Source organism: Callorhinchus milii, unplaced genomic scaffold, assembly GCF_018977255.1.
Source record: "Callorhinchus milii isolate IMCB2004 unplaced genomic scaffold, IMCB_Cmil_1.0 Scaffold4, whole genome shotgun sequence".
Lineage (NCBI taxonomy): Eukaryota > Metazoa > Chordata > Chondrichthyes > Chimaeriformes > Callorhinchidae > Callorhinchus > Callorhinchus milii.
The window spans coordinates 76,931,117-76,953,119 of NW_024704745.1; the positions used below are offsets into that span (position 1 = coordinate 76,931,117).

At 42.7% G+C, this 22,003-nt stretch overlaps 1 protein-coding gene across 1 annotated transcript in view; it reads left to right on the top strand.

Moving 5' to 3' along the window:
• LOC103177226 (von Willebrand factor A domain-containing protein 3B) overlaps positions 1–21,174 on the top strand; it is a 53,327-nt gene extending 32,153 nt beyond the window's left edge. The window contains exons 23-30 of the mRNA XM_042334596.1: positions 1,691–1,919; positions 9,031–9,166; positions 13,117–13,241; positions 14,414–14,551; positions 15,093–15,190; positions 15,882–16,123; positions 19,118–19,413; positions 20,739–21,174. Of these exons, the coding sequence (XP_042190530.1) occupies positions 1,691–1,919; positions 9,031–9,166; positions 13,117–13,241; positions 14,414–14,551; positions 15,093–15,190; positions 15,882–16,123; positions 19,118–19,413; positions 20,739–20,999 (1,525 nt within the window). The 3' untranslated portion in view covers positions 21,000–21,174. The remainder of the gene's footprint in view (positions 1–1,690; positions 1,920–9,030; positions 9,167–13,116; positions 13,242–14,413; positions 14,552–15,092; positions 15,191–15,881; positions 16,124–19,117; positions 19,414–20,738) is intronic.
• The last annotated feature ends 829 nt before the right edge of the window (positions 21,175–22,003 follow it).

Genomic DNA, 22,003 nt, shown 5'->3' on the forward strand with positions numbered 1-22,003 from the left:
TCATTTTCAATCCACGACTGTTTGTGGGACATCGCTGTGCGCAATTGGCTGCCGCGTTCGCCCACAAATATACAGTCAATTCACTTTACACTATATTCTGTGAAGCGATTTGGGACGTCCTCCCGACGTGAAAAGCGCAATATCCAATGCAAGGATTATTATTATTATTATTATTATTATAAATTATTCCTTTTTAGTTATATATTACTTCTACCAGGTCTTCCCCTCAACCTCCTTCATACCAATGAAAATAAGCCCAGTTCCTCCAATACAACAACAACAAGATTTCATTTATAGAGCGTCTTTCACGTCGGGAGGACGTCCCAAGGCGCTGTACAGTTGGGTCGGGACCCAAGCATTGGGGGGGAAATGGTCAGGGTGAGGGGAGGGAAGGGAGGGAGCGAGGAGGGGGTAGAGAGTCGAGAGGGGAGCTGAAGGCACCGTCAAAGAGAAAGGTCTTGAGACCGGCCTTGAAGGAGGAAAGTGAGGAAGCGACGAAGGCACTGGGGGATAGAGTTCCAGAGCCTCGGGGCTGAGAGGCTGAAGGCCCGGCCACCGATGGTAGGGCGGTTGGGGCGGGGGATGTGGAGCAGATCGGAGCCAGAGGAACGGAGGGTACGGGCAGGTAAGTAGGGGGTTAGTAGGTCAGAGAGGTAGGAGGGAGCGAGGTCGTGAATGGCCTTGTAGGTGAGGATGAGGATCTTGAATTCGATCCTCTGGGGGATGGGGAGCCAGTGGAGGCGAGTGAGGGTGGGAGTGATGTGGTCGCGGTGTCTGGTGCGGGACAGTACACGAGCTGCAGAGTTCTGAATGACCTGCAGTGTGGAGGGAGGGCCGGGAAGGCCGCGAGGAGAGAGTTCCCATAGTCCAGCCTTGAGGTGACAAAGGTGTGGACCAGAGTTTCAGCCGCGTGAGGGGTGAGGTAGTGCCGTAGTCTGGCGATGTTCCGGAGGTGATGGAAGGCGGTACCAGTTGTGCGGATATGAGGGAGAAAGGAAAGCTCAGGGTCGAACAGAACCCCGAGGTTCCTGACGGCTTTGAGAGGTGGAGAGTGCAGCCTTGGATGCTGATGCTGTCAGCGCCTGAGGTGCGGAGGCGCTGATGCGAACCAATCAGGAGGGCCTCAGTTTTACGCACGTTGAGCTGCGTATAGTTCAAACCACTCATCTCTGGTATCATCCTGGTAAACCTCTTCTGCACTCTCTCTGTACCCTGACATCCTTCCTGAAACGAGGTGACCAAAATTGGACACAATGCTCTAACTGAGTTCTAATTAACGATTTATGCTAATTAAACATCACCTGTTTGGTATCATATTCTATGTTCCTATTTATAAAGCCTAGGATCCCATTAGCTTTCTTCACAGCATTGCTTACCTCCCTTCCCACCTTTTTAAAAAAAAGTTATCTTAACTCCGAACTCTTCGCTCGATCTACCTCTTTTCAAACCATTTAGCAATCACTTCCTCTCCTTATCTTTCCTTCCAAATTGTATAACCTCCCACATTTCTGCACCAAATGTCATCTCTCTGTCCAATCTGTGAGTTTCTTTATGTCCACCTGAGGTTGCTTGCAGTCTTCTTCATTGTTAGCTGCATTGCTTATTTTTGTGTTGGGTGATATAAATGTTTAAGTGTGATTAGGTATTAATTGATTTTTTTATTCATTTGTGTTCTTTCCTCTGGCACAAGGTTCAGCAGTGATGGACCCGTCTCATTTCGAGAACATAAGGAAGCTTTGCTCCAAACTTTGGACCGATTGGGGTGGCCTATCTCTCAGGAAGATGTTTCTTTGTTGGAGGATGAGATACAGGCTGGCTATTCATACCAGCAACAAGCTTGTGACCTGCAGAAAGCTGCTCGAGAGAAGCTCCCTGTCCCTCCCGCAGGATTACAAAGTGACCACCGCAAAGCGGGGATGGTGAGTTCAAAATGATCTCTGTGTCAGCCCTGGCTCAGTTGGTAGCGCTCTCATCTCTGAGTCAGAAGGTTGTGGGTTCAAGCCCCATGTCAGGGGCTTGGATGTTTAAGATCCTATGGTACTATTAGGCAAGAGAAGGGAGTTTCTTCCGGTTTCCTGGTCAACAATCCTCCAGATAAAATTGGTCACTCACTTCACGGCTGTTTTGTGGGGACGTTGCTGTGCGCAAATTGGCTGCCATGTTTGCCTACCAAAGTACGAGCAGTAATTAAGTAAAGAAAATAAACGTGATTACTGTAATTCACAGGCGATGAGGCATTGAGGTAATTTTGACGTTCCTTCCTCTTGTGGGACAACTACTCTTTAATAAAGAGCTTGTTTTTCCTGATGTCAGACATTGGCATAGCTCTGTCTCTGTCACTTCACTGTAGGCTTCACTGTAAAGAAAACCTCTTTAAGCTTTACCATTTAACTCCGTAATCTTGAAACCCCAAATTGCTTTAGCAGATGCTTCATGTTACAATGTATAACAGCGTAGATTAGAGAGAGCACAGCTTAGATTAGAGAGAGCAATAATAATAATAATAATCCTTGCATTTGATATAGCGCTTTTCACGTCGGGAGGACGTCCCAAAGCGCTTCACAGAACACACTGTAAAGTGAATTGACTGTATATTTGTGGGCGAACGTGGAAGCCAATTGCGCACAGCAATGTCCCACAAACACTTGTAGATTGAAAATGACCAATTTATTATTGTTTTTGGTTTTGGAGGGATTATTATTAGGCTCTGTGTGGGGTAAGGAAACTTGCCCAAGGTTTCGCCCTCTGCCTGGAATTGAACTCAGGTCTCTCACTTGCAAAGCGAGTGCTCTAACCACTGAGCTACAGGACTCTGACTCCTTGTCAATGTAGATTGCTACCAGGGATGAGTTGGATATCTCTATCAAGGCAGTAAGGACAGGTTGTAGTTTTTCTCTCTGAAGTTGAGTTGACTGAAAGGGACCTGATAGAGATATATAGGATTATGAAAAGATTTGATAAGGTATGTTGATAGCTTGTTTCCACTTGTTGGTGAGTTCAAAACAACAGGGATTAATATAAAACAGCCAGTAATAGGGAGTTTAGGAGGAACTTCTTCATGCAGAGGCTGGTGAGAATGTGGAACTCACCGTTGGAAGCTGTGGTTGAAGTGGGAAACACCAACATGTCAGTCTGGCTCAGTTAGCAGTATTCCAGCCTCTTATTATTATTATTATTTGAGTAGAAGATTGAGAGTTCAAGGCCTATTTCACATAGTCTAGGCTGACACTCCAATGCAATGCTGGGGCTGTGCTGCATTGTCGGAGGTGCAGTTTTTCGGTTGGGACGTTAAACCGAGGTCCCGTCTGTCTGTTTGGGTGAACGTGACAGATTCCACGGCACTGTTCAAAAAGATAAGGGAGTTTCTCTCTCCCGGTGTTCTGGCCAACGATCCCCCAAATAAAATCGCTCATTCTCTTTCTGTTTCTGAGGCGTTGCTGTGTGCAAATTGGCTGCTGTGTTCACCCACAAAATAGACACTTTACAGTATAGCCTGTGAGTGCTTTGAGATGTCTTGACAATGTAATAAGTCCGATAACATTATTATTATTATTTTTGCGTATTTCACAGAAAAAATGCTCATGTGAGGGAGAAGGCAATGGGGGAATATAGGTGAGGGGAATAAGAGAGGTGGGAGCTCGTGTAGAGTGTAAACACTGACACAAAACAGTTGGGCAGAATGGTCTGCTTACACTCTATGCAACATTATGTACCAATTGCAAAATTGTATTGGAATTCCCTGAGAATGCCATAGTTTACATTTGCTCCAGTGTAAAAACTGGGGGAAAAACCCCCAACAGCTTAATGTATTATTCAGTCAGTTATTTATATTTTTGCAGTCGTGCATTAACGAAGGTTATTCACAGCAGAGAGTGTCGGGAACAAACATGTCAGTGAGTTGTAAATATCAAGCTGTATTACTGCCCTCAGGTGACTCCAAAGTCGTAACTTTATATGAATAAATATGTCGGGATTAGCAGTGAGGATTTTGCAATTAGCAGATCAGTCACTGTGACCAAATCTTGTGCATGGACGTGACAGGAAAATCCTTGCATTTGATATGACGCCTTATCATATTGTCGATTTCTTCACAAGGTTTTACTCCAAAGTCTAGAGGCTGTATCACTTAAAAATGCAATTCATAGGAAGTAGGCCATTCGGCCCCTCGAGCCTCCCCCGCCATTCGATAAGATCATGGCTGATCTTCAGACCTAACTCTAATTACCTGCCCTATCCCCATATCCCCTAATCCCTCTATTTTTTAAAAATCTATCAGTCTCAGCCTTGAAGATGTTCATGGTGGATTTCATATGAATTAATTAGTTCTTAAAGCACAAAACAAAAGCGAGCGTGAATTGTTGTTCACACACGTTTAGTGTTATTTTATGAAACTCTGACCTTCACTCATTTCACTTATTATAATTGAGAATAGCTAAAAATATGATCATTTGATGCAGGGTTTTGTTTTACATGTCATTGTCTGCCATCGTGCTCTGCAGAGAGATTAAAGATAATTGAAGGCAGTGCAAGGAGAAGAGTTGCTAATTTACAGAGTGCACTGGGAGGTTAGATTGGGAGAATCGAGATGATTTGCACGTAAAGGAAAACTCTGCAGAGAGAATGATTGCTGGCTAAATCCTTATCACCTCTTCAGCCCTGATATGTGATGGGATTAGCTCCTTAATACTTTGAAAATCAAAACGGTGGAACGTGGCTCTCTCAACATTGAGCAGGGTATAGCTTGGGTTCCAGATGTGCCTGCTTCTCTCTGGAAAAGCAGACTTTGATGTGTTCAACGAGGGAGTGACAAATCAGTTCCAGGCAAATTGATCACTGTGGTTACGGATTCAAATAGAAATTTACGGCACACAAGAAGGCCATTCAGCCCATCATGTCATTGTGATTCTTGGATGCTTAACAGTGGTAAGATAATATATACAGTGGAAGCCGCTTAAGCAAGACATGTGGGGGCTGGGAGTTTTGTCCGATTTACCCGTCGTCTGAGTTTAACCGGCGTCCGGCTAAAGTGGCTGCCACTGTAATATGTTTATTATTATAATAATACTAATAATCCTTGCATTTGATACAGCGCTTTTCACGTCGGGAGGACGTCCCAAAGCGCTTCACAGAACACACTGTAAAGTGAATTGACTGTATATTTGTGGGCGAACGCGGCAGCCAATTGCGCACAGCAATGTCCCACAAACAGTCGTAGATTGAAAATGACCAATTTATTATTGTTTTTGGTTTTGGAGGGATTATTATTAGGCTCTGTGTGGAGTAAGGAAACTTGCCCAAGGTCTCGCCCTCTGCCTGGAATTGAACTCAGGTCTCTCACTTGCAAAGCGAGTGCTCTAACCACTGAGCTACAGGACTCCACATGTATCATAATAATAATAATATTTTGGTCACTCAATGCACGACTGTTTGTGGGACGCTGCTGTGCACAATTGGCTGCCGTGTTTCGCCCACAAAATATACAGTCAATTCACTTTACAGAATAGTCTGTGAAGTGCCCACAAAATATACAAGTTTCCTTACTTCACACGCCTCTGTTTATCCAGCAGTAAGTAGGAAGCCAGTTGTTAGTCGATTGGAAGATCACTTTTCCGGGGATAATAATCCTTAAAATTATTTTGATACAGTCAATTCACTTTACAGTACATTCTGTGAAGTGCTTTGAGATGTCTCGAAGACGTGATAAGACGCTCTATCAAACATATGGATTATTATCGTTATATATTATACATACAATAATAATCCTTGGGATTTTGGCTGAGGTTTTAAATTTTGCTGAGGTTCAAAGAATGGATCGACGGGACAAAAAGTGGAATTTGTGATTTGATTTCATTTAATTCGCTCTTAAAGCACGAAACAAAAGTCACTGTGAATTTTCGTGCAATTTTACACACGGTTAGTGGTTTTTACCTCAAAGTGCTACGCATGATTCACTGTAAAGTGCAGTGACTGTGTTGGTAGGCAAAATACCAGCAGGAACAGATTTCCTCACAGTTTCTAGTTTAAAAGGCGTTTTTTTTTAAGACCTGCTTATAATTGGCAAATTATAAAGAATGAATGAAACCTAAAGCTGACTCCTCTCTCAGCATATCCCAAACAGTGTGAGACAGCAAGTCAAGCAAGCAAATTGATGTTGATCGACACATTGAATGCAGATGTTTGTGGCAGTACAAGACAAGCACAGTTCATATAACCATTAGTGCAACTCGAACTATTAATAAGACATTTCAGAAATGGCTTGACAAGATGCTCAGTGCACAAAATGTCCACCTTCTGCAGAAAGTAGCTACTTTAGGAAGTTCAATCCCCCTAAGAAAAGTAACATCACTGAAAACTATCTCTACGGAGTGATCTAAACTACAATTACGTAACAACAATAATAATCCTTGCATTTTCTTTAGAGTCTTTGACGTTGGGAGGACATCTAAAAGCTCTTCAGGGGATGTAGTGACATGGTACTTTCTAGGCGATTTGTTTAGTTACTTAGATGCTGTTTGGAGATCTGAGGATCTTATTGGAAAAAGTGTGAACCTCCTGTTAACAGTGAAACCAGAAGCATCGTGGGAATGGAGATCCATATTGAGGACTGACGATCACAACATCACAAGATCGTTTCAGATGAAGAAAGCCCTTTTGGCCCATTTGATCTCATCCTTCTAGAATAACCATCTTCCCATCACAGCATCAAGCTGCTTTTTAAATGAGTCCAATGACCTGGCCTCAACCACCTTCCTAGCAATCAGTTACCCACTTGGTAAAGAAAAATATTGTCCTGAAACTGCCCTTTGCAACTCTAAACGTTTGACCTCTTGTTCTCCTGTCTCGGTGCAATCCTAAAGTTACCATATATTCTTCTGGACAGGCCAAAAGCTAAGCTCACATTTAGGTGTAGGCAGTACACATTTTGATCACTATGAGCTGTTTAGATTTGTATCTCAAACTGGGATGGAAGAACTTCATATTGATTTGCCAAGATGAAAAGATCCTGTTGTCTGGTTACCAGAGTTACGCAGCACTGGGATCAGCTTTATGAAACTGGCCAGAGGGTTGGTGTAGCAGGAGGAAGTCTCTTGGGGTTCTTTAGGATGGAATAGACCGAGCTTTGCTCTGCTTCCAGCCTACTCTTCCATCTGCCTTGCGAGCGGTTTGACACTGGATGGCGGAAGGGGAAAAAGGCTTCTATTCCTTTTTCCTACTATCGGTAGCTCAAGTGGAGAACACAGAGAAGTCTATTTTATTACCTCTGCAAATAATAATCCTTGCATTTGGTTATAGCACCTTTCACAGCGGGAGAACATCTCAAAGAGCTTCACAGGATTTTACTGTAAAGTGTAGGGACTGTGTATTCTCTACACCAACTCGGGAGTCAGTTTGCATACAGCAATATCTGAGGAATAACAACAAAGTGAATGGCCAATTTTATCTGGGAGATTATTGACCAGGACACTGATTCCTGTAACAACTTGTATTTCTATAGAACCCTTACACTGGAGAGCAATACAGCATTCTCCAGCATGGCATTGTATGTCATCTTACACTTTGTGTCCCAATGTGGGGCTCGAAGGTTCAAACCCACAAACTTCTGAGTCGGAAGCTACCAACTGAGCCAGACCGACATCAAGCCAGTGAATGTTCACTATGTTAGTTGGTGACATGATCTATGTAGATTTCTTTTCTTTGAAAACACTCCACAGAACAAGAAATAGCATTGACAGCCAAATTACAGCCATGGAGACAATCTATCTCATTGACTGCACCTATGCGTCATTGAGTTTGGTGATGGGTTTTTACAGAGGTGACCTTTTATCTCACTCTCTTGCTGATTTTTGTCTATTAATCAATCCATTTTTAAACAACACTTTCTCCCTGATTCCTAAGAGGTTAGTGAGTGTCTTTTGCGGTTGATTGGTTTAAGTTGGATAATGTGAGTGTAATCAAAGTACTTCTCTGAGCTCACAGCAATCACTGACATTCAAATGAGCCCAGACTGGGTTGCAGGCTGTCGTAAGGTTTCATTGACATATTAGATGTATAGCTTATTTGGTAGCACTCTCTCCTCTAAGTTCAAGTCAACACATCAGGACTTTGAATTCGCTGTCAAAGGCTGACACTCCATTGCTGGAGGTGCGGTCTTTCGGATGAGAGGTTAAACCAAGGACCTGTCAGCCTGTTTAGATAAACATGCAACATCTATCCCACGGCACTGTTTGAAAAGAGGAGAGAGTTCCTCCAGGTATCTTGGCCCAGAATCCTCCAGATAAAACTGATCATTCACTTCATGGCTATTTGTGGGACATCGCTATGCACAAATTGGTTGCTGCGTTCATCTACAAACACAGTCACTGCACTTACAGTAAATAATAAAAATAATCCTTGCATTTGATATAGCGCCTTATCACACCTTCAAGAAGTCTCAAAGCACTTCACAGAATGTGCTGTAAATGAAATTGACTGTATATTTGTGGGCGAAACGCGACAGCCAATTACGGACAGCAGCGTCCCTCACAGTGGTGGATTGAGTGACCAATTTATTATTATTTTTTATTTTAAAAATTGAAGGAATTATTACCCCCGGAAAAGCAATCCGCCGATCAACTAACAACAAATCTTGTCAAGTGCTTTGAGACGTCTTCCTGATGTTAAATAGGTTATACCAAATGCAAGGATTTTTAAAAAAGGTCTCCCAGGAAATATAATCGGGCTTCATAGACTGAATGGCCTTTTCGCTTGTTCCTCATCCCCTTCTCTCCACCATTAGCGGCCGCACTTTTAGCCTTTACGCCACAAAACTTTGGAACTCTCTCCTTCGACCTTCCTCTTCCCTCCCCCCGGCTCAGCGTCAATCTCCGCCACTGTTAAGCACTCTGAGACACTGTCCCACATGAACGGCGCTATATAAATGCGATTCGTTGTTGTTGTCATCGTATTATTATGCTGATTAAGACAATTCTTTGTGAAATTTACATTTTTTATCGGTTAACATTTTTTAAAAATTTTATTTGACATGAACAGAGGAACACGAAACCACCTTCCAGATACCACATTACCAGCAGGAATAAACCCACAAACCAAGCCAGGCAGGTGCTGGACACCCTCAAAGGTCAGAGAGTAATTGCTAGGTCAGAGATCAATGGTTTCTATTACCCAGGTAAGTTCATTCGTCTAGATTCTTGATGGAACTGTGTTTTGAGATCTCTGTTCGGTTAAGCTAGTCAGAAGCCAGGTGTTTGGCATATGCCAAAACCTACCACCATTACCAAGGGCATCCAAACCAGACTAAATTTCCAAGTATGTCATCCATACATAGAAATTATATAGAACTAACTGTACCCATTGCCGCTATGCCTGTAACAACACAACCACCACTAACCAACACCAAACAACAGCAAAATTGCATTTATAGAGCGCCTTTCACGTGGGGAGTGTAACCAAAAGATCCAATATGGAATGTAGATTGACACCCAGACAGACTCACAGACAGATGTTTCATTTTTATCTATACTCATCTGGAAGGACTCATTTTGGGAGGACACTGTGGGAGGACTCGGCACTTTAAAAATTTAATTTTGTTGCTGAAGCCGCGGCTTAGCTTCTTCTGTGTTCTTTATTTTGTTCCGCCGCTTGGCTATGTGCATGCTCTGTGACGGAGGATGCCACAGCGCTACTGTCAGCCGATGAGGCCACCAGGTGTAACTACAGTGTGTGCATACATACATACATACATGTTCTGTGACGCATGATGCCACAGCGTCACTTTGATTCGGCGGCCACCAGGTGTAACTGAAGCAAAATACGCAAAGCTGAAAATAACTCATGAACGATAGAGGATACACGAAAGCAATGTCACTCCCAGGTGCAAGACCTTTCCCATGACGTATAAATCATGTCTCTATGTCAATCGGTTATTGAGATCCTTCTTGAAGCGCAGACAGATATTGTCATTTTATTAGTGTAGATGATAGATAGAAGATAAGATTACATAGGGTGATATGGTACAGGGTTGCACCCTGCTTACCAAATTCCAGAGAGTATTAGGCACAGGTTGGAAAGAGCCAAAGCTCGGTTAGCACACCAGAGTGTGTAATAATAATACTAATATTTGCATTTGATATAGAGCCTTATCGTGCCATTAAGTTATCTCAAAGCGCTTCACAGAATATTTTGTAAAGTGGATAGACTGTATTTTGTGGGCGAAATGCAGCAGAGTAGTGTCCCACAAACAGTGGTGGGTTGAGTGACCAATTTATTTATTTATTTGTTTGTTTTTTGAAAGGATTATTACCCCCCCGGAAAGCGACCTGCCAATCGACTAACAACTTGGTTCCTACTTACTGCTAGGTAAACGGAGGAGTGTAGTGTAAGGAAACTCGTCTAAGGTTTCATCCAGCCCGGGAATCGAACCCGGGTCCTCTCGCTTGGGTATTAGGGTAACTGCTTAAGTCTAACCAGTTAAAACCACGTAGCTTGCCAATGAGAACACTGTCTGGCAAGATTCCCGTTATTGTCCAGCAAAGACCACCCTCCCTACTAGGGCTTTGGCATGCGGGGTTGCCAAATTTGGTGTTACCCAAACCACTGCCTAACTTTTACTCTTGTCCTTTTTCAATTTCTGGCTGTGTTTTGCAATGCAGTGACGATAGGAGTCGATACCAGGATCTGGATTACACTGCTTGAAAGTGCACTGGAAGCAGACTCAAAATCATTCAAAATGGAATTGAATATTTGCAATGATATGGGGAAAGAGCAGGAGTTGGGCTAATTGGATAGCTCTTTCAAAGAGCCGGCACAGGCATGATGGGCTGAATGGCCTCCTTCTGTGCTGTAGGATTCTATGATCCTAAATGCGACTGTTTATGGTAATCATTTGCACTTAAACGAGAGGGCAAAAAAACAAGTACGAGGTAATTAATTCTGCCGAAATTAGAAAACATGAGGCGAACCCATTAACCTTTAGCCTAATCAATTGTAAAGAGTCCAAAGGCAATTAAATTTCACTTTGCACTTTATAACTCCCGCGTTAATATTAATCAGCTTGGAATTATTCTGTCGCTGAGCAATTTGGCCACTCAGTGAGGAAACAATGGGCCCTCAGTCCTGCACTGAACATAAGTTATGCAAATTAAAATGAATGACTTAATTTGGGGAGTTGATGGGTGGTGATGGTAGAAGGAGGTAGAAGGATCAATTCAGATAATAATAAAAATAATCCTTGCATTTGATGTAACGCTTTTCACATCTTTGAGACGTCTCAAAGCGCTTCACAGAATATATTGTAAAGTGAATTGACTATATATTTTGTGGGCGAAATGAGGCAGCCAATTGACTGTCCCACAAACAGTCGTGGATTGATTGACCAAATTATTTTTTTTTTTCTTGAGGGATTATTATCAGGCGTGTGGAGTAAGGAAACCTTGCCCAAGGTTTCGCCCTGCCAGGAATCAAACCCAGGTCTCTCGCTTGCGAGGCGAGTGCTCTAACCACTGAGCTACAGGACTCGAAATAGCGACGAGAATTGAAAAGAGAATTTAGGAGGAACTATTTCACCCAGAGGGTAGTGAGATCGTGGCTCTTTCTGCTTGAAGCAGATACAACAACTTGCATTGATATAGCGTCCCAGAGCAACTAACAGGAAGCGGAGTGCAACTCGCACACAATGCACATGAAGTGACAACATTGGCGACCCAGTGAGTGGGTGACCTTGAGAAGGCAGCCAGTTATTTTTTATTACACCCCCACATTATAATAGAAGACTTTATAGACCAAAAGCACTGTGGCATATTCTATGGAGTCCTGTAGCTCAGTGGTTAGATCACTCACCTCGCAAGCGAGAGGACCTGGGTTTGATTCCCTGGCAGGGAGAAATATTGGGTAAGTTTCTTTACTCCACATGTCTCTGGTTATCCACCAGTAAGTAGGAACCCGGTTGATAGTCGATTGGCGGATCGCTTTTCGGGGGGTAATAATCCCTTCAAAATAAATTAAAAAATAATAATAATTTTGTCACTCATTCCACGACTGTTTGTGGGCCACTGCTGTGCGCAATTGACTGCCGCGTTTCGCCCACATAATATACAGTCAATCCACTTTTTAGTATATTCTGTGAAGCGCTTTGAGACGTCTTGAAGACACCATAAGGCGCTATATCAAATGCAAGGAATTTTATTATATATTCTAGTGGTGCTGTCCTAATTTTTTCTCATTATGTACACATTTAGAATTTTTTAAATGAGTTTTATATTAAAAAAAATCCCACTTAAGCTATCATCTCCATGCAGCTTCAGGAAAATTGTTTATGGATTATTATATATGTATACTGTATATATTAAAAAAATCTAATCTTGTAAAATGAAACTGCTGGGCATTGAACTAGCAATGAAAAATGCTGCAGCTTATCTGCACCTGCTTAAGAAGTTAATGGAATTTTTAATGCAATAGCATTTGACTTTAAAATGAGAACCAGCCAGTGAACTGATATATTTTTCCTCCTAAATTACATCTATTATGCTGTTCCACCTACCTGCAGATGAGTTATCTGTCCGCTTTGTTTGACCTTGGCCTGCGGGAAAGGAGAAAAAATTAATACGTCAATAACGAAACGGGGCGAGGGCAATTTAGCCTTAAAAAAATGTTCTCACTATCTTTTGCAGGCATTTGTCCACAAAACACACAGTCACTCCTCTTTACAGTATATTCGGTAAAGCGCTTTGGGTCGTGAAAGGGGCTATACTGAATGAAAGGATTATTATTAATATTATCTGTTTTAATGGGGTTTTTTTCAGCAGGGAGAGGAGGTAGGGGCTAAATGTTTATTTCTCATGGTGAAGGACGTTAGTCTTAGATGTTAGCATCAGATCAGGTTGGCACAGTTCCCTTTCCTCCCCCACTCCACACACACATACACACACAACCTTTTTGTCTCGATCTCGACTTCAGCAAAACCACTCCACACTGTAGTCCTATAGCGTAGTGGTGAGAGCACTAGTTTCGAAAGTGAGAGGACCTGGGTTTATTCCTTATAGACCTACCTAATGCATTACAGCTGACAGCAGAGAGAATTGTGAGTGCAGTTTGCTTTATTCTATCTCTGACTATTCCCAGGTGTTGTGTCCAAATGCATCAGCTCCAGAAAAGCCATTGTTCATTTCACCAAAGGAGAGACTCAAATCACACCGACTGAGTTTATAATCCAGACTGGAGGAGCTACACCTTGCCCCCCATTAAAAGTAAGTGAAAGCAGCCATATTGGCTGCACATTTTACTCTATACTTAGAGCTTTTACATGAATGACTTAATATTTTCAACATTTAGAATTATAGAACCATACAGCACAGAAGGCGGCCTATTAGCCCATTGTGCCTGTGCTGGCTCTTTGAAAGAGCAATCCAAGTTGTCCCACTCCCCCGCTCTTTCCCCACAGGCTTGCAGCTGGTGTCAGGCTGGCTCAGACCGTGTATTTTATTTTGCCACCAAGTCAGAATGTTGTGGATTCAAATCCCACATTGGATCTTTGAAATTACAGTCCAGGTTGAAACTCCACTCCACAGTCTAGGTTGACAAATCTTGTGAAGCGCTTTCAGACGTCTGAGATAAGGTGAAAAGGTACAACATCAAATGCAATAATTACCATCATTATTTCTCAATGAATGGATCAAGAAACACCAAAGGGCTTTAATGTAGTTTCTATGACTGAGAAATTATGTTATATTTTCTCAATGGTCTTCCTGTTAGCCCTGCAAGCTAAAAGCCCTAGTGGATTGGGTTGTTCTTGCTGCTGGACGAGAAGCGGTAAGCTTGCCAGACCATGGTTTTCAATGGCAAGCTATGTGAATTTAGCTAGCTAGTATCCCTAATGCACACTTTGGGGTTGCCAAGCCTTGGCTCTTGCCTACATGTGTCTAATTGTGGAGTTCTGTAGTTTAATGGTTCGAGCACTTGCCTCGAAAACAAGAGGACCTGGGTTCGATTCCTTCCTCCACACGCCTCTGTTTACCTAGCAGTGAATAGGAACCCGGTTGTTAGTCGATTGGCGGATTTCTTTTCCGGGGGTTATAAACCCTTTAAGACAAATATTAATTTAAAAAGAATAATAATTTTGTCACTCAATCTACAACTGTTTGTGGGACACTGTTGTGCGTAATTGGCTGCCACGTTTCGCCGATAAAATACACAGTGAATCCACTTTACAATTTATTCTGTGAAGCGTTTTGAGACGTCTCAAAGACATGATAAGGTGCTGTATCAAGGATTATTATTGTTAATACAATCTGGAATTTGGTAAACAGGATGCATCCCACTGAGGAGAGAAATTGCGCATTCGATTCCAGACATGGACAAATCTGTCTCTAAGGTTAAGTGTCCAGTGCACGACTTCATAAATGCACACTTTTATTTACAGGTGGGAGACTTTGTTTTGGTTCGAACTAACGAGGAGGGAGAATATTATCGCTGGGTAACTGGTGTGATCATAGCAACACCACAAAGTGCCCGGAAAGATGATAAATTTTATACAGTTTTAAAGTATAACAACAGGAAGGTGGGTAGATTAAATGGATAAATGAATTTGAAATGCCATGTATTTTACTCCATTTCCTTATAGAAAACCAATTTAGCATCCTTGTTACATTATTCACAGGTATTAAGGGTATTAAGACATTGTCCTGCGTGAAGGGGACTGCATGGATGAAAGTTGTTGTTGTTAAGGATGCGATACGAGGTTGTTAGTATCATTCTAATTCCGTTGTAGAATTGTAAAAATGCAGTAATGCACCACACAAGCAATGGTATTGTCATTGCATTATTTTCTATGAAGCTTTCCTCGAGCATCATCCTGGCTCAATTGATAGCAATCTCGCTTCTGAGTCAGATGGGGCGCTGGACTTCATATAGCCTAAGCTGACACTCCAGTGCAGCACTGATAGACATGCCATCCTTCAGATGAGATGTTAAAATGCATCCTGGATGCCCGTTCAGGTGGGCGGTAAAGATCCCATATCACTATTTGAAAACAGGAGAGGTCTCCCGGTGTCCCTGTGTTTGAGAGACTGAATGCCCAGAGCTGTGGTTTGTGATTTCAGGAGCACGCATTACGGAGGGGACTGAATAAAATCAGCAAGACACAATATATCTTCACCTGTCGTTACATGAAAGAGACTAAGATGGCAGATCGAACAATGTAAGTAGCACTAATTATCTATAGAAGCTAATTATCTATAGCACTAATTATCTATATCTATATAGCTGCAGGATTCTATGATTCTATGACCTTGATACAATGGTATGATCCTGATTTGAGACTCTTGTTACGAAATTGGGCTTTCAACAGTAATGGGGAGGAAACAAACTGGATTAAGTTTGATTTCTCCACTCTTGCAGCGTGAATATTGCCTCTAGGACTGCAGATTTGAGCTGAGCAGGAACACAGGGATGTTGGGAAGAGTGGGAGGAGGGGCATGGTCAGAATTGAGCTGAGACAAGAGGCTGCAGAGGGACGCTGGACTTCTTTAAGAAGCAGTTTGTGGTTCTAATGGAGGAGGTGTTGTGGGTTTGATGGTGTCAAATGGGATGTTTTTTCCAAGTGTCGTGGCCAACAATCCCCCAAATAAAAATTGGTTATTCGCTTAATGGCTGTCTGTTGGGACATTGCTAACCGCAAAATTGGTTGCTGCATTCGCCCACAAAACACACAACCAATACATTTTATAGTAGAGGGCTACATTGGGTTAATTCTGCAAATCCTGTGAAGCACATGGAGGAGTCCTCACGACATACAAAGACGTTGTATCAGATAGAAGGCTTGTTACTCTTATTATTATTACCTCCCATGGAAATTTGTGAACATTATATTGCTCACCCTTGTTCTCTAGACCCAGCGTGCAGTTTATAAGACCGATTGCCAAGCCACCTCCTTCAGAGAGAGAGGAAAAAACAACGTCCTCTTCGGAGGAAGAAAGGCGAGGGAAGAAATCAAAGAGGAGCAGGAGCAAGAAATGTAGCAGGAAGCACAAGGAATCTTCAGACACTGAGAGTGAAGATGCACGATCAGCCTCTAAGTCAGATCTCGGGCGAGAAGAGAGAGATCGCACTAGTGATGAAGATTGTGATGAAGGTACACTCCCTCAGGTTCCACTCGTTTCTTCTCAAGTTGGTTGCTGTCATCTAAATATCGCAAGCAAAAGGACCTGGGTTGGATTCCCAGGCAGGGAAGTTGGGAAACCTGTTGTTAGTTGAGATTGGTGGATTGCTTTCCAGAGGTAATAATCCCTTCAAATAAAAGAAATAATAATAATAATAATAATAATTTCTTTACACAATCCATGATTGTTGTGCCAGCAACAATAACAACAAAATTCCGTTTGTAAAGCGCCTTTTACGTCGGGAGGATGTCCCAAGGCTCTGAAAAGTCAGGGATCAGGACCCGAGCGTGGGGGAAGGGTTGGGATGAGGGAGAGCAGAAGGGGTAGGAGGGCGGCTGAAAAGGAGGGTCTTGAGTCATGCCTTGAAGGAGGCAAGGGAGGGAGCGAGGCATGGGATTGTCGGATGGTGTTCCAAAGAGTGGGGGCAGAGAGGCTGAAAGCCTGCCCGTCGATGTTAGGGTGGATCGGGTGGGAGACTTGGAACAGGCTGGAGCCTGCTGACCGGACGGAGCGGACAGGTTGATAGGGGTTCAGCAGGTCAGAGATGTAGGAGGGGGCAAAGCCATAGAGGGCCTTGAAAGTGAGGAGGAGGATTTTGAATTCTATCCTCTGAGGGATTGGGAGCCAGTGGAGCCGGGCGATGGTGGAGGTAATGGGATCACGGTGACAAATCCGGAAGAGAACAAGAGCTGCAGAGTTCTGGATGATCTGCAGCTTGTGGAGGGAAGAGTTGGGGAGGCTGACGAGCAGAGCGTTTCCGTAGTCAAGCTTTGAGGTGACAAATCCGTGTATGACACGCTGCTGTGCACAATTGGCTCCTGCGTTTGCCCACAAAATATACCATCAATTCACTTTACAGTATATTCTGTGAAGCACTTTGAGATGTCCTGAAGATGTGATAAGGCGTTATATCATGCAAGAATTATTATTATATTATTATTATTATAACAGAAATGAGCTTCAGAGAGTCAACGGGTCATAGAGAGATCAATTTAAGGTAGTTAGGTGGGATTTTTTCACAAAGCTTTATTCAACAGAGTATATTCTAAACCAGAGTTATCTTATATACTAATAAAGACAAAATGTCTATCTGTGCGGCTGTGTGTCTGTCTGTCCACCAAGAACACAGTAACAGATTGACTTAGAGACATGATTTATACCTCATCGGAAAGGACTTGCATGGGGGAGTGTCATGGGCATATTTCTTGGGAGGGATTTCCTATAATTGATGAGCTATATTTAAATCAATGCTTTAATTACCCCCAAAAAGTTATGCATGGTATTCTGCAACAAAGTAGCGACAGAGATCACCCACCCTTCTATAAGACTAAATGTCTGTCTGTGTGTCTGTCAAACCGAATGATGTAGAGACAACAACAGGAGTCCTCCCAACCAGGAGTCCTCCCACAGGAGTCCTCCCAAAAGGATATGTGTGCAAATATGTGAACAAGGGATGCTAACGAGTTCAATAGCGCATTTTCTTAACCTTAAGGGATAAAGATACTTAAGAAGCGAATATGAAGCCTTTCAAGAACAAATAAAAATGCCAGACAAAAGAGAGAAGGCTGCTTAAATTAAACTGGTGGCTTCAGTGTGCAGACAGCACAGGTCTTTCTATTTCTATGATATATTTCTATGATTCTGTGAAGCTTGTGCAGCTCAACATGTAGGAAATGATGTCGCCGACGAGGAAGTTCGATAATAATAATTATTATGCCCCACAAAGTGAATGACCATTTTTATCTGGGGGATTGAGAAACTTTCAACTGTGTTTGAATAGCGCTGTGGAATCTCTTAAATCCACCTGACCAGGTAGACAGGACCTCAGGTTAACGTCTCATCCAAAGGGTGAGACACCTCCAGCAAAGCAACTGCTCCTTAAGCACCGCGTGAGCTCAAGATCCTGATGTGGCTCAGAGTTGAGAGTGCTACCAAGTGAGCCAGACTGGTTTAGCCTGGGAAACTGGTTGAATTTTATGGCCCCTGAATGGGATTCTACTGCAGTCATTTTTTTAATCAACAAAATCCATTAGAAATATATTGCTTGCCTACAAAATATGGACGCTACGCTTCACAGTAAATGCCATTGAAGTGCTTTGAGACGTTTTGACAGCGTGATAAGGTGCTACATCCAATGCAAAGATTTCATTGTATCTCCTGGAACTTCAGCCCCACACGATCAAAGGTTTTTCTTGTTGTGAAATAAAGTAATAGTACTTGCATTTGATATAATTTGATATAATTATATTTAATATAGCACCTTATCACGCCGTTGAGACAACTCAAAGCCCTTCACTGAATATATTGTAAATACAGTATTTTAATTGTAATTTTAAGGTAAGATTATAATATATCAGCGATTATCAGTCTGAGCGATTCTCTTGTTGTGGCTGATTGACTGAGATCGGCAAAGCTGAGGATGTTGACTTTGCTCCCCAGGAAACAAGTGTTTTTTAATAATATTTTCTTCTTGACAACCGTCTTGTCGCTGATATTATGTTGTCAGACAGATCATCGCAATTTGCATAATTTCTTCCCAAGCAAGCCCGAGATTCCCCATCTACTATTTTTGTGCCCCTAATGCGGCAACATCAATATTGCAGAGGAAATATTAATACAGGCATAATACAGAGACTGCAGAAACAGAGTATCACAGTGACTGTCTCGAAGCTTCTTGATCAGTAGGACATTCATTGGCATTTAAAGGGCTGGTGTGCGGAACTCCACACAAGCTTTTAGTTTGTGGTTGAACAGAGCTTTCTCTCCAACTCTACCTGGGAATCGAACCCGGGTCTTGCGAGCACTATTATTATAACACCAACAACTTGCACTTATATAGCACCCTCCACACAGGGTAGCGCTTAACAGTGGCGAAGCCTACTATAATACTTTCCAGCAGCACACAAGGGGACTCAGTAATTGTCCTTGATGTTTTGTTTGTCTCTGTGTTTTTCCCCCTCCTGTAGTTCACAAAACTGAGTCCGACAGTGAAGTGAGAACCAGCGGTTCCCCTGACTGGATTTGTGTCCCAGCTCTAGCCTCCTCTGCTTCACAGTCTGGAAACCTATCGCAGTCCACAACCCCATCTGGCTCGAGCATCTCCACCCCAAGGTCATCAAAACCGTCCCCTCAATCACAGTCGCCCCCCATGAAAGGAGCATCTCCCAGCCAGGCTCATTCATCCACCTCAGTTGGTCAGAGACCTGAGGAGTTGACACAACAATTACAACAGGCGCTGACTGAGCAGAGAGAACAGCAAGAGGTGAGCGACAAACCTAGACTCCTTAATTATTTTTTGTTCAACCGGGTGTTCGACTCATGCAAATACCTTTCACCAAGCTTAAGAGTATCCAAACCAACAACGACAATTTGCATTTATATAGCGCTTTTCACGTTGGGTTAGCGTCCTGGAGTGCTTGACAGTGGCAGAGTCTGACCCTGAGCCAGTGAGGAGAGGGAGGGGGGGAGGTGACCGTAAGCACGATCGAAAAGGAAGGTCTTTAGGCAGGATTTGAAGGTGGAGAGGGAAGGGGCAAGGCAGAGGGATTGAGGAAGGGAGTTCCAGAATTTCGGGGCATTTTGGCTGAAGGCGTGACCACCGATGGTGGAGCGGAGGGGACAAGGGACAGAAAACAGATGGAGAGTTCCACATATGCACACCACCTTACACATGGAAATTTCCCTGTGTCTGAGACACTCTCTCCCCGGAGGCACGAACCCTGCTTACCTGATTCCAGAGAGTATTAAACCCAAATTGGGGCGAACCAAGACTTGAGGACCTCAGAGTGTGCTGTGCATTGGGGTACAAAGCGCAAAGTACACAGTCACTGCACTTTACAGTAAATGATTTGAAGCACTTTGAGATGTTCTCCTGATATGAAAGGTACTGTATCAAATGCTAAGGTTATTATTATTATTGTTATTGTCCCTTTCACCCTGTCCTGCACACACACAGTTCGAATTCCCACCCACAACTCTGTGTACACTCAGTATGGCGAAATACACGCTTTCTAACCCCCTAGCTGTCTCCACAACTGTGTCAGTTCTTGCACAGCACCACTCACACCTCTGTTAAATTGATTTCCTAGGTTTCCCCCCACAACCCCCTCCTGTAGCAGACTGTCTGTCACCTTGCCTGATGTTTCTTTTCATTCGGAGTGATATCTTTGTCAAGTTTCCTTACTCCCCATGCCTCTGTTTACTTAGCAGTAAATTGTTAGTCAATTGGCGTATCGCTTTCCGGGGGTAATAATCCCTCCGCCACCACTCCCCATCCTTTTAAAAAATAATTTGGTCACTCAATCCACAACTGTCTGTGAAACATTACTGTGCACAACTGGATGCCGGGATTCAATCACAAGATATACAATCAATCCATTTTACAATATAATAATAATAATAATCCTTGTATTTGATATAGCGCCTTATCACATCTTCGAGGCATCTCAAAGCGCTTCACCGAATATATTGTAAAGTGAATTCCCTCTATATTTTGTGGACGAAATATATTCTGTGAAGCGCTTTGAGATGACTCAATGGTGTGATACGTGATATTATTATTTTATTCTGTTTGCTGTAAAAAAACAGGCCATCAAAGAGTATTTGAAAGTATTAGTGGATCTGAAGGAGGACCAGAGGAACTTCAAGTTACTGGAAGATCAGAAACAGTTGATCGCCAAACAAGCAGAGCTTCTCCGTGAACTTGAAAATCTGTCTCCCAAACTCCACCCACATGAGGAAGATCTGACAGGTGTTTATACTCCACAGGAGCCCCCATTCCCTCCTGTTCGCCTCTCCTATATCCCTCTATTCACTTTGCCCCCATGTACCCATCAAGGTTCCTCTTAAATACATTTATATTATTTGCTTCCAGCACAGCTTATGGGAGTGAGTTCCCCATTCTCACCAGCCTCTGTGTGAAACATTCCTCCTAAACTGCCTGATAAACTGCTGGATATCTTATATATAAGATATTGCTCACAAAATAAAGTCAATTCACTTTTCAGGATTATCTGTGAAGCACTTTGAAACATCTGGAAGAGATGATAAGGCACTAAACCAAATACAAGGATTATTATTATTATTATTTATGCCCTCCAGTTTTAGACTCACCATTCCATGGGGAATGGGATTAGAGTAGATGACTCCAATTCGTGAGATTGCTCCAATGAGCTAATGACCTCCTCCTGTTTTATAAATTTTCCATCATTCTGCAATCTACTATGCCTTATAGTGGATTATAGAATGGCTATTATTATTACAGATTATGATATAGATTACTATCCATCATTTTATAATCTACAAAGAAAAGATTTTACCACTGTATCTGTCTGGGTGTGACTGTGCCCTCAGTCATTGACGTGAGTAACAATAACATCTGCAAATTACAATTAAAGAGCCTTTCACGTTGGGAGGACATCCCAAGTTGTTGGGTAGTCAGGGATTTGGACCCGAGTTGGGGGTTGGGATCAGGAAGGGTAGGGAGGATAGAGGGTTTGCCAATGATTTGTTTCTGACGTTGTGTTGTTAAATGTTGTGTGCTATTGAGGTTTGCAAAGGGCAATTTCAAGACAGAAACCATAATTGACGACTGGAATGAGTTACCAGGAAGAGTGGTTGAGGCCATGAATCTGGAATTATTTAAAGATTATCTTGATGCTGTGACGGGGGGAGATGAGATGTTGATGTGGGTATTCTGGAAAAATGAGATTAAATCGGTCCATATGGACCAAAGGGTATTCTTGAACTAATGTGATCTTGCGATGAGTAATTCCTACTCAGGCTTGAGGCAATCAATGAATTTTTTTTGTCTCCCACGGAAAGCTTACTGATGTTTAAAACCTTCAAGTTAC